Here is a 12,254-nt window from a genome sequence, read left to right as displayed (position 1 = left end):
AAAACAAATATATACATATAAGAATATCTAAAAAAATATTTTTTTGGCCTGCAGTCAGAATAAATTTATCCAACTGTAATATAGGAAAATTATTTTTATTTGAAACCTTGGCTGTAAACATTGTCAGTGTTTCAAGTGCCATGTGATATTTACATATTACCATCATAGTACTAGTAAATATACAAACAACTCTTAAAGGGACATCAAACTCAAAACATCCTATTAAATGAGAAATGAGCAAGAATTACAAGTGTTAAAATATTGTTTGAATTAAAGGTTAACAGCTTTTTAAAATATTAACGTTAACAGGAAGTGAATGTGTGCACACAACTTACACCTAGGGGCAGATTATTAATCTCTAACTGATTTGTTGCTGAACAGTCCACACCTCCATGCTTAGGACAGAAATGGTCATAAAAAATATTATACCATTTTAAAACAGTCTTTTAGATGCAATACAAATGAGATTAATGTCCCTTTAAGAAAAAAAATCTTTAAATCATATTGGCAGTTCAATAATTTCTCTATATATTACATTCACAAAGCTAAAAGATAAAATTAATAAGAATAGTAAAAAAATAACATTCTTGTGCACAAAAATCTATATAAATGAAGTTGTTTTTGTAAATTATGCGTCTTTAAAGTACTGAGTTTTGCGAACAAATGTGTAATAATATTAATGACATACTTTAAGTGTAAATGTTTAATATGTCTGAATATGTTTATATTTGAAGTATTGAGGTACATGTCTTAGTATTCACATAAATGATAGACAATATATCTAGGTTTTTTTTTGTTTTTTGTTTTTTCACTTGAGCATTAATAATGCTTTATATACAATGTACGTATTCAGTATAATACAATAAATATTTGCATATGATTTTTATTGTTTGTTGTTTTTCTGAAATATATTGGGAATTAAATAATAGATCTGTGTAATGTTTCAATCAGAGTACTAGATTGCTTTAAGAAATAAAATAATGTACATTTCTTTTAATTTGGTATTACATGGAAATTGAAGTCAGAGATACATGTGTTGAACATTACAATTCATATTGCATAAACCTAGAGTATTGTTTCTCAACTGCAGTTCTCCTATACCCCTTAGAGTTCAGATTGTCATTATATCTCAACTAGAGCACAGGTGAGATAATCTGCTGATGAGTGAGAGCAGACTAGTAGCCATGGTTACTGATCAGCTGATTATTTCACTTGTGCACTAGGTCAGATATCATGAAAATCTGACCTGTTAGGGATATTTCAGGACTAGAGTTGATAAAAACAGACCTAAAGGATTAAGGAAGCTAAAGGAACAGAAAAATCTAAATTACATTTTCATGATTTAGATAGAGTTTGCAATGAAAAAAAAAGCTTTCCAATATCCTTCTATGATAAAAAATTACTTCAGCCTCTTGGTATCTTTTGTTGAGGAGTAAACACTAGGTAGGCTCTTAGGAGCTCAGATTTAATCAAGTCTTTGCACTAGCTAGGTTTACTCTTCAACAAAAGATATCTATAGGATAAAGCAAATGTTTCTTTTTTTATACTTATTGAAATTTTCAATAACGTAACGTTAATCATTTTCTCAGGAACATAATAGAGAATCATAGCATCTGACAATGATAATATGGTAACATTTTCTTTTTTAATTGAAAGTATAATTTTTACTTTACTATCCCATTATAAGCCATAAACCAAGAAAATGAGCTTACAATCAGGATATATTTGTTAATGTGAAAACCTTCTTTGCATTTTTTAAACAAATTCCTAAATATAAATTCAAGAGATTTTTTTTATGGCAAAGCAAACTAATGTAAACTTAAAACATAAATCAAATACAGTGGAAAGACCAATTATTTTTTGAAAAAAGGGATGAAAATTTGACTACATAAATGTTGCTACAAAACAATCCCCCATTCACCACTCACAAAAAAGTTTGCTGCTGTAAACAAGAATCAGAATATTTGGTATGTGAACTAGAAAGATTACATTTTTGTTAGTCTTCAAACATGAAAACAGATTATTATGGAATGTTTTTAGAATAGATTGTTTCTGCTAAAAGGGATATTTATCAAACATTTCCTGACACAAAACAACCCCAAATATGTATATTTTTTTGAATAAATCTACCTCGCTCAAAAACCACGTAATATATTACACTAAAAAAAATAATTAATAAATACATTTTAATTTTAACCATGGCACGAATACAAATTGGCCACACCATATGAAAACTACCAATAAGTCAGTCAGTGCTTGATTAGAATGCTTAGCAAAAATATTTTAAACAAGACATAAGATTTTAACATGAGAATAACTTATTATTATGTAAGTGAATAGCATTTACATAAAAAAAAATTACCAGAAAAAGTGATTGTTATTTTAAGATAATTTTGTGTAAATGTGGCAAATCCACAGCTTGATTAAAAAAAACAAAGCCAGTGAATAAATACAGTAGAAAGTGTAAAGCAAACCATTACTTCGGGGAAAAAACAAATATGGAGAGTTAGAAATTTAAAGCGACATAGATTAAAGGCCCATTTAATGAAAAAATATGATGTGCTCTAATTTGTATGTAATGTTATCACTAGTGAGTGACCCTTGTGCTGTTGATTGGGTCAGTGTTTGAACAATATTCTAAACTTGACCCATTTTTTTCTCCTTATCAGACATGACATTAAAGGGACATAAAAATAAGTACTAATGTAAAGCACTTTGCAATAAAAGTCTGTTAAAAATGATGCTTTAAAATCTAAAGCATCATTTTTTTCTAACAAACTTTTATTACAAAGTGCTTTCTAATTGTACTTACTTTTATGTCCCTTTAATTTCATACCTGATAAGGAGAAAAATATTGTCTTGAACGCTACTCTTTATATTTAATGAGTCTTAAAGGCATTGCTTTTTCAGAGATTTATAAACTTTACTTTGGGTGATAATTAGGGAGGAACAAGTACTGCAGCTGCATACTTTTTATTATTATTTAAATGACAGCATATTTTGTAAGTGATATAATTTGTCTAATTTGATAACAATTGTAAACGTGAATGCTTTGGGGAAAACATTTTAACACCAGACTTTCTTAAGCTATATCCGGCCAAAAATCAAGTTTGCGCACAACAGTATTCCAATATTTTTCTTCTTTTTAAAAGAATTTAACAAACAATCTTTTGTAAGTGTGAGATCATTCCTATATTTTCTATTTTTTATATTTAGAAATGAAATCTAACACTGATAAAACATATCATTTAATATGCTCCATTTGTTTCCAAACATTTTGTTAAACTGGATCCTAAGTACCTTTAACCAAATAACGAAGGCCAACACTTACATTTTATAGGAAATATATATATATATATATATATACATTGAATTTTTTATTTATTTTTTAACTTCTATGGCACGTACGTAGGGATCAGTATTGTGCACATGTTTTAAACACTATTTGGCAGCAGTTTAACAAAAAAAACTTTTAACAATGTTCTACATTTGTAACAGCACTAGATAGCGGCAGTGATTGCTATCATGTAGTGCTCCAGACAAGTTCACGCTACCTACGCTCTTTAACAATGAATACCAGGAGAACAAAGCAACCTTAATAATAGAAATAAATTAAAAACTTGTTTAAACATCTATGCTCTGTCCAAATCATAAAAAAAACACAATTTTGGGTTTCATGTCCCTTTAAAGACAAATTCATGTAAAATTGTCATAGGAAACATAATAAAAAAAAAAAACAATCAATATATTTGCTTTTTTTTTATATGAGACATAAGAAAGATTACTTTATGATAATAAATACATTATTTTTGGATATTTTTGAATATTATTAAAGAGACATTACATTTTTATATAAAATAACAGGATTTAAAGTTTACAATATATTTAATCTTAACCCTAAAACATTCTAATTGTTATATTACAAGATAGGTGCATTGTTTGCAACCATTATCCATTTATTTCACTAGGGAGTCTATCTCTGAGGGTAAATTGCCAATATGGATTAAAATCACACAAGTCGCCTTTTATGTAAATACAAGTTGGTTGTAAAGTTGTTCTTGTATATTTTTCTTGTATATTGTATTTAAACTTTAAAAAATAGCCAGTTGGTTTAGTTTTTAAACAAGTCTGCATTCTGATTTTTTTTTACATTAAAGGGACATGAAACTCAAAATTTTCTTTCATGATTTAGGTAGAACATACAATATTGAACAACTTTCCAATTTACTTCTATTATCAAATTTGCTTCATTCTCTTGTTATCATTTGTTGAAGGAGCAGCAATGCACTACTAGTTTCTAACTGAACTCATGGGTGAGCCAATGAAAATCAGTATATATATTCAGCCACCAATTTGCAGCTATAACCTGGGTTCTTTGCTGCTCCTGAACTTACCTAGATAAACTTTTCAGCAAAAGGATAACAAGAGAAGGAAGCACATTAAATAATAGTAGTAAATTAGAAAGTTGTTTGAAATTGCATTCTCTTTCTGAATCATGGAAGAAAAACATATGGGTTTCATGTCCCTTTAAACTTACTTGACCTTACAGTTTAACAGACTCTCAACAACTTTTTTTGTTGAGAGAGTTTAGTGAATTGACTCTTCTGCCTGTTTTGGTATTTCTCCAATCAGACTGCAGATTTCATGTAAGTAAAAAGGATTAATACAATTAAAATATTTATAAAAATCTTTTTTTTTTTTTTTTTCTGCATTAATAAGAATTTAAAGCTAAATCTACCTGTAAATAATTAGCATGATCCGTGACTTTACCTTCACTTTAAGAAACGTTAGGGAAGTGGTGTGTTTTGAGTTGCCTATGATATAATATGAATCACAGAATCTGATGTTTTAATTACTTCTTTTTCATACAAAAAATTTTAAGGGCTCTATTTAAATGCATTTTACAAAAATGACAGTTTTATAGCCATTTAAATATGTGATAACAAATATTTCAGTCATATTGAGAAGGGTGCACCTTAAGTCTATTCCAGCATAGATAACAAAAAATAGTATATAACCACTTTAAAATACTTTTTTCTGATGTTTCTTCTTTCCAATATGAAGGATCAATATATATATATATATATATAATATATATATATATATATATATACATACAATGTTAAGAGAGAGCACTCTCACCCCAATCCCAACTGCCAGGGTGCCATCAGTTAAATATAAGAATAGAAGGAGGCACTCGCTGGGCTTTTAATAAGTGAATTTAATTCTTTAGAGCGTGATGTTTCGGGGACACACTCTGAGGAAGGGGAGTGTGTCCCCAAAACGTCACGCTCTAAGGATTAAATTCACTTATTAAAAGCCCAGCGAGTGCCTCCTTCTATTCGTATATATATATATATATATAATTAAAGAGACATACAACTAAAATGCATATTAATGCATTTCAGATTTGAATACAAGAATTTTTTGCAATGAACTTGTATTAACAAAAATGCTTCTTTGAAAAGCTATCATTGTTTCAACTAAAGCTTTTTGTGTGCACAACGGTGTACAGGAACTTACATGTCTTCTCAGAGAACATATATTGCTCCAGTTATGGCTTAATTTGTACATTTGTCTACCTTTGCTTCTCCTACTGGTCCTCCTGAGCAGGCAAGTTTTTTTTTTTTAAATGGATAGGGCATATGTACATATGCTCCATGAACAATAAAGTTATCATGAAACAATAATACATTTTGCAAGTGTAATTCGTTTGGAAGAACAAAGTCCTGTGGACATTCGATTTGGACAATCGAATCTTGATAAGAATAAAAATTCATTAAAATTTGGTTATCAAATGTTATTTGCGGTTTTCCCATGTTACTTTTAGTTTTCGAATGTGCATAATTACATCGAATATCCACATTCCAAATTTTCGAATGTAACATTGGATTTTTACAAATACTATTCCGAAGTTCAGTAGTTCATGTGGTAGGAATTTAGTAAACTGATACATAATAGATACAAGTATATCAATTCAAATATTGCATAATTCAAATATTACATTTAAAGATTAGTAATACTATTACAGAAATATTGATTAGAATTTTTGGAATTTGAATATTGCATAATTTGAGTCGATTAGAAAAATTTGAATAGAATATTACATTTAAAGAAAGCATTAAAAATACTATTACATTAAAGGGACACTCGAGTCAAAATAAACTTTTATGATGCATGCAGTTTTAAGACCAATTTACTTCCATTATCAAATTTTGTACAGTATATTTATATTCACACTTTCTGGGGAACAAGCTCCTACTGAGCATGTGCACAAGCTCACAGGGTATGTGTATACTAGTCTGTGATTGGCTGATTTCTGTCACATGATACAGGGGGTCGGAAAATGGGAGAAACAATACATTTTCCAGAAAAAAAATCTACTACTTATTTGAAAGTTAAGTGTTAAATCATTGTCTTTTTATTATGCACTTGCTAATTATGCAATCCTACTGCATTGAGTGGTCCTTTAAACGAACATTAGAAGGTTGTAAAAACATTTGAAAATCGAAATGAACGAATGTGTGTGTTAAAATTTGTTTCATTTTTCTAATTAACAAAACATTTGGCCTTCCTTAGTAACAACCAATAATATTTCACTAAAATCAAATGCACATAGTACCAAAAACAGTATTTTAGTCAGCATATTGTGCCTCTTAAAATGGGCTATGTAGCTCAACAATTGTGGTTAGAAATATTGTGTAATTCGTGAGAAATAGTCTCCAGCTTTTATATAAAAACAAACATGATAATATTAGTGAAATAGGAGTTATTTGAAAGGGGATTTTGTTAACAAAGTCACTCCCTCTTCCCTTACACAGCTATAGTCGCTGGATTTCAACACCACACATATTGCTTATGTTTTTCTAGATCTGCTAAAAAAAGTGTAAAAACTTAAAAAAGAATTAAACTCCAACGTAATAAACACATTATTAGATAAATAACATTGGGTGCTTTTGTAAAATGTATATGAACAGATCAATGTTTTCTGTATCTCTACCCCTAAGCGTTTGTATAAAGGTGTAGATATTGTTCCCCTGACTTTAAACTGTTATGGTGGTCTCACAAAGACTACTTGCGTGTATCCTTTTAAAAACGATCATTATCCACTAGTGCCTAACACACGCCTGCAACTAGATGACAAAATCGGGGTGAATAATATAGTTTCCAAAACCTAATTATGCTTTTTTTTTGTCTTGTCATATTATTACTTCTGGTTCCATAATAATAAGCCAGCATAATAACTCACTATTCTTGTGATCTTGTTGTCAAGACGTTTTACAGTAAGGCATGAGAAACCTTAGGAGAGTTAGAGGCAAAGTTGGTTTATGTCTCCTCAATTTTCTAATCAGTTCACATGTATATATATATATATATATATATATATATATATATACAGTATATATATATACTATTTTACTGGCTCCTCAACATGTGTGTGACTACTCCATATTCTGTCTGTCTCTTAAAGGGACAGTAATGTCAAAAGTAAACAAATGGATTGGATAGAACAAGACATTTTAAACAAGTTTCCAATTTAATTCTGTTACCAATTTTGCTTAGTTTACTTGTTAAAGAGTAATCCTAGGTGAGCTCAGAAGTGTGCATATATCTCTAGCCATCTTGCTGTTTATTTAATAGCAATGTTATAGATAGTTGCAAGCACTGCTATAATAGAATAATCAAATGCTAAACACATGTGGACCCTCCTAATTTCACATCAGCCTAGTTATCTTTACTCTTGAACAAAGGATACCAAGTAAACAAAGCAAATTTAATAATATAAGTAAATTTGAAAGTTGTTTAAAATTGCAGGCTTTGTCTGAACCATGAGAGTTTAATTTTGACTTAACTTTCCTATAAATGTATCAGTCTTCTCACTTAGTCTGAATTTTGGGGTATATGGTTTAAAACAATGCATACTGCATTTTTTATGTCTGAGTGTCGGTCTACTTATTGATATATGTAAAAAGTAAATTATGAGAGAAAATTAGCAATTGATACAGAGTTTACATACAGATGTAGCACGCAAGATAAGATGTAATCTATATTATTAAAGTAAATATTTATTGTTTAATTTCAAAAGATAACAAGGGACGCTTTAAATAAGTAGTGTATGTATCACATTATCAGCCACATATAAAATATAGGTGTAATACTGTTCAACTATATCCGTTAAAGGGACATAAAAACCAACAGTATGCAGGGGGTGTACAAACCGAGCTTACTACTGCAACGCACTTTGCAATACAAAGTTGATTTTGAAAAGGCTGCTTTAGTGTTTTTAAGTTTTTGATCAATCGCTCCTAAATGTGTCCATTATTTTACATGGGAGTTGATTGGTGTGTCAACAACACGCACTAGCTTGGCAATTAATGAGTCTATGGCATGAGAGTAAACGCATTTTAGAGGTGCCAATCTCGAGAAAAAAAAAAAAAGGCTAAAGCAGATTTTTTAACACACCTTGTATTTCAAAGTATGTAGCATATACCATCTAAAGTCTCACAAACCCACAATAGAAATTAGACTACAAACACTTGCATAACTGACAGATGATTTTGAGTGCAACATCTGTAAATGTACATGAAAAAAATACTTATTGAGTTTTATTTCATTTGTAGCTTTGCTGCTAATTATGAGAATGCTGTGCTAAAAAGAGACATACAAATACCCAGAAGTAATGGCTTTTGGAGAGAATACGTGGAAATGCATTGAAAGTGTCTATTAAGCATGAACTAGCAAACATGGCTAGGAGCATATATTTTAAGATGAATTATTTATGTCATGACATCAGATTTATAATAATGAACTGAAGCTATTGAGCTATAGTAAATGGCAATAAATAATTTAAATTTGTATATAAACACAGACGATGAATCACAAGTTAAAATATATGGCAACATATAGAACATGCTATATGTTTTTTTTTAAATGGACTATTCTTTAATATATCTATTACTTTCATTATTTCTAATCTTCCATAAATATTTATTTAATGGAAAGCTATGTGTGCATTTTATGCATGGTATGTTTGTGTAAGCATCTATGCATATTTACATAAATATACAAATTGGGACTTCAAACTTTGTATTTAAAAAGAGAGTATATATTAAAACCTGAACTATTCACAAATGTCAGGGATTTGGCTGTTCAGACTCTTTCTGGTAATCTAAGAATACTATCAACTTTATATGGAGTTGAATACTTATTGGGGTTGATGAAATGCATTGTCACACAACTTCACACAATTTCCCATTCTACACATATACATATAGTGTAATGTTAGACTCATCTTCCTATTGTTCTCAATTCAGAATCCCATGCCTTGGTCATTAACCATATAGTCACACACATATTAACAAAAAAATTATAGAATCAATGCTACTTAAGTTATATGGACTATGTTATTAAAATGTATTAATCACATATAGTTTGTATAGTTTTAATTTATTTCAATTTTTTAATCTACCAGAGAGAGTAATCATCTCAAACTAAGTGGTACATTTTATAACACTTTATGTACAGAAATGTGTGTCCATTATAAAAAAATATATTTAATATGTGAGCTAAAAATAAAAAAGTATATATGTATATCCTGCTTCTGTTGTGCCAGCTTTGTGGAAACATTGCATTCAGACTCAATTGTCAAAGATCCAGAAATACTGTATAGATCATATTCACTCTACTGTCAATGAACTTCGTTCTTCATTGTACTACCACTGATCTCCAATGACATGTTGAGGGTCAACATTCTGAGCGTGCCAGAGACAAGTAGAATTTTTCAATGAACTATACTCTTCTCAAAATTCCATATCAAGTCCATTGAGGAGGAGCATACTTGATTACCGGTGGGGTCATTCAAACACCTTTCCAAGCTTACATTTTAATAAAAAGGGGAAAAAAATCAAAGGATCCTTTGAACCTAACCTTTAATTTCCATACTGTATATAGACATAAATAATTTTAGTTTTTATAAGGTTGCATATTTTTCTTTTGGTTGTTTGTGACTGAATTCACCAGCTACCATCATTGTCACTGGAAATAAAGAATTCTTCGGTCCCAGTCTAGCAGAAGAGGCAGAAACAGTGTGCATAATGACAGGTTGGCGAAGAACAAACTCTCTTCTAAGTGATTTGACAACTTAGTCCGTTTCTAAAATCATCACCAAAGAGTCCAAAAACAGTCTTTTGCTGTGTAGTATAGGAAGAGTTTGTCTTAATTTCTTCTGGTTATGATGGGAGTACATGCCTGTCACCTGTGGGGAAAACAGAAAAAAAGCATTATGAATTTAAAAATAAAGATATTAAGTTATTAAAATATTTTAACCAAAGAAAACTCAGAATATTCAAATCCATTAAAGTTTATGATTTTATTTTTACTTTGTTGTTGTTGTTCATTTGGGACAACATTTAAGTATGACTGAAATTCATGTGACACTGATTTATTATTTAAATGTCTGTTGTAGCCAGAGATTTCCATTGTTTTAATATCATGTAATGAAAAAACTGTGAATAAAACATCTACTTAGAGAATATTATGCAATATATGTCACATGAAATAATTTAGGAATAAGAGGGTATGCACAAGGAAAAACAAAATGTGCATTCTGTGATATTTTAATCCTCTGCTCTAATTTTATCAGCTGAAACCGGTGACTATTTTGAACGTCCAGACACCCTGTGATACTGGCCCCATTCTAACCCTTTAGAATTCATAAGCAATGACCCTCACATTGCTTTTTATTGGACTTTTACATTCAAACAACTTCAATTAATTTGATAAACTCATAATAACATTCTTTATCACAAGCTTTTCAAGTATATTTATATTGCTTTAATAGCCCTATACCCTTCATCTACTATTGCTTTGCCATCCATCAGAAAACACTATTCAATCAACTTTCTAAATCATTTTTAGAATTTTCTATTTCAGTAGCTTTGACTTGACATCATAATGCTCTGTTTGTAGATAATCAAAACTACATCAGAGTAAAAAAAAAAAAGAATCAACTTATATAATGTAAGTCAAGGGGCTAGACTCTCAAGAGCGAGGTTACCTCAGGCCCCATTGTAACAGCGACTACATGTCTGAAATTCTTTGAGCATTACTTTACCAACATTTTTAACAGTAGGTGTTCCCGCGGTTAACATCTATGATTGTGTGAGGTGCCCAATCAAACACCTACTTCTAGTAATGTAAAAAAAAACAATTAAAACTGCAACACTTAGGAAACACGCTTTCAAAACAGATTATGTACATGTTTGCAACTGTAAACATGTCTGTTTTGTTACAGTAAAGTAGTTACACTGAGTAGCACAAAAAGAGTTGATAGGCTGGCTGTGGGTGTATCAGAGCGTCTGAAAAACATGGTTTGGTTTCTTCACCTACACTTAGGCCCAACATGTGGAATTCATCAAGACTATACAACTATACAACTTTTATTTCTTTGTAACAATTTTCAAGTTTTCTTTTTTGCTTATGCTATAGCGGACTACTTTACGGAGGGTTTTTTTTTATTTTGTTTTTTTCTGTAACGCATTTTTGTAATGCCAGTATCCCTGCACATGGAGGTGAACAGAGAGTGACTCGATTTGTGATTTTGCTGCAAGTTTTCTTTATGAAATTTGACTTTTACAAACTTTTTTAAATTAATATAGGCCAATAACTTACAATACAGGCCCCTTTCACATTTAACATAATAATTGAAATATTATTATTAAATTTAAAGCTCTGAAATGTATGCTATGAATGTAAAAGCTAATTTTTGTGAAAAAAAAATCTAAAACAGATGTATAGCGTGTAAATAAACTTAAAATATAACGTGGGGTAAATGTATTATCCTTGCAGGCAGACAGATTCCGCCTGCAATCGCCAGTTGCAAAGTTTAATAACAGGGTAAAATTTAACATTGCACAAAAGGATTCTTATGCAATGCTGCCCCCTGCTACTGCGCAACCAATTGCACAAGAGTCAATCACCTTGAATGAGCGAGTGTCGGATGACTGACCTCACCCCTTCTGAGGTGGTGTAAAAAAGAAAAAGAAGAGGTTTCCGAACCTGCTCCACATAGACGTAAAATCTTCAACCACAGCTTAATAAATTTACCTCTAAATATAAGTTATGTCTCCCAAAATAATAAAGGCTGTGACACACTGCAAGCGATGCAGCGCGAGGTGAAGCAGCTGCTTTGCGCCGCGTTGCTTCTAAAGTTCAAATATTTCAACTCTGAGCGCTCAGCTACGCGACCTGACGCC

At 30.5% G+C, this 12,254-nt stretch overlaps 1 protein-coding gene across 1 annotated transcript in view; it reads right to left on the bottom strand.

Annotated features, from left to right (window-relative positions):
• Positions 1-6,398: 6,398 nt before the first annotated feature.
• The window catches only part of KITLG (KIT ligand), an 82,417-nt gene continuing 76,561 nt past the window's right edge, over positions 6,399-12,254 (bottom strand). The window contains exon 9 of the mRNA XM_053716924.1: positions 6,399-10,255. Within this exon, the coding sequence (XP_053572899.1) occupies positions 10,230-10,255 (26 nt within the window). The 3' untranslated portion in view covers positions 6,399-10,229. The remainder of the gene's footprint in view (positions 10,256-12,254) is intronic.

The sequence above is a fragment of the Bombina bombina genome, chromosome 6, assembly GCF_027579735.1.
Source record: "Bombina bombina isolate aBomBom1 chromosome 6, aBomBom1.pri, whole genome shotgun sequence".
Taxonomy (NCBI): domain Eukaryota; kingdom Metazoa; phylum Chordata; class Amphibia; order Anura; family Bombinatoridae; genus Bombina; species Bombina bombina.
Note: the sequence above shows the minus strand (reverse complement) of the source record. Positions and strands in the feature narration are given on the sequence as shown.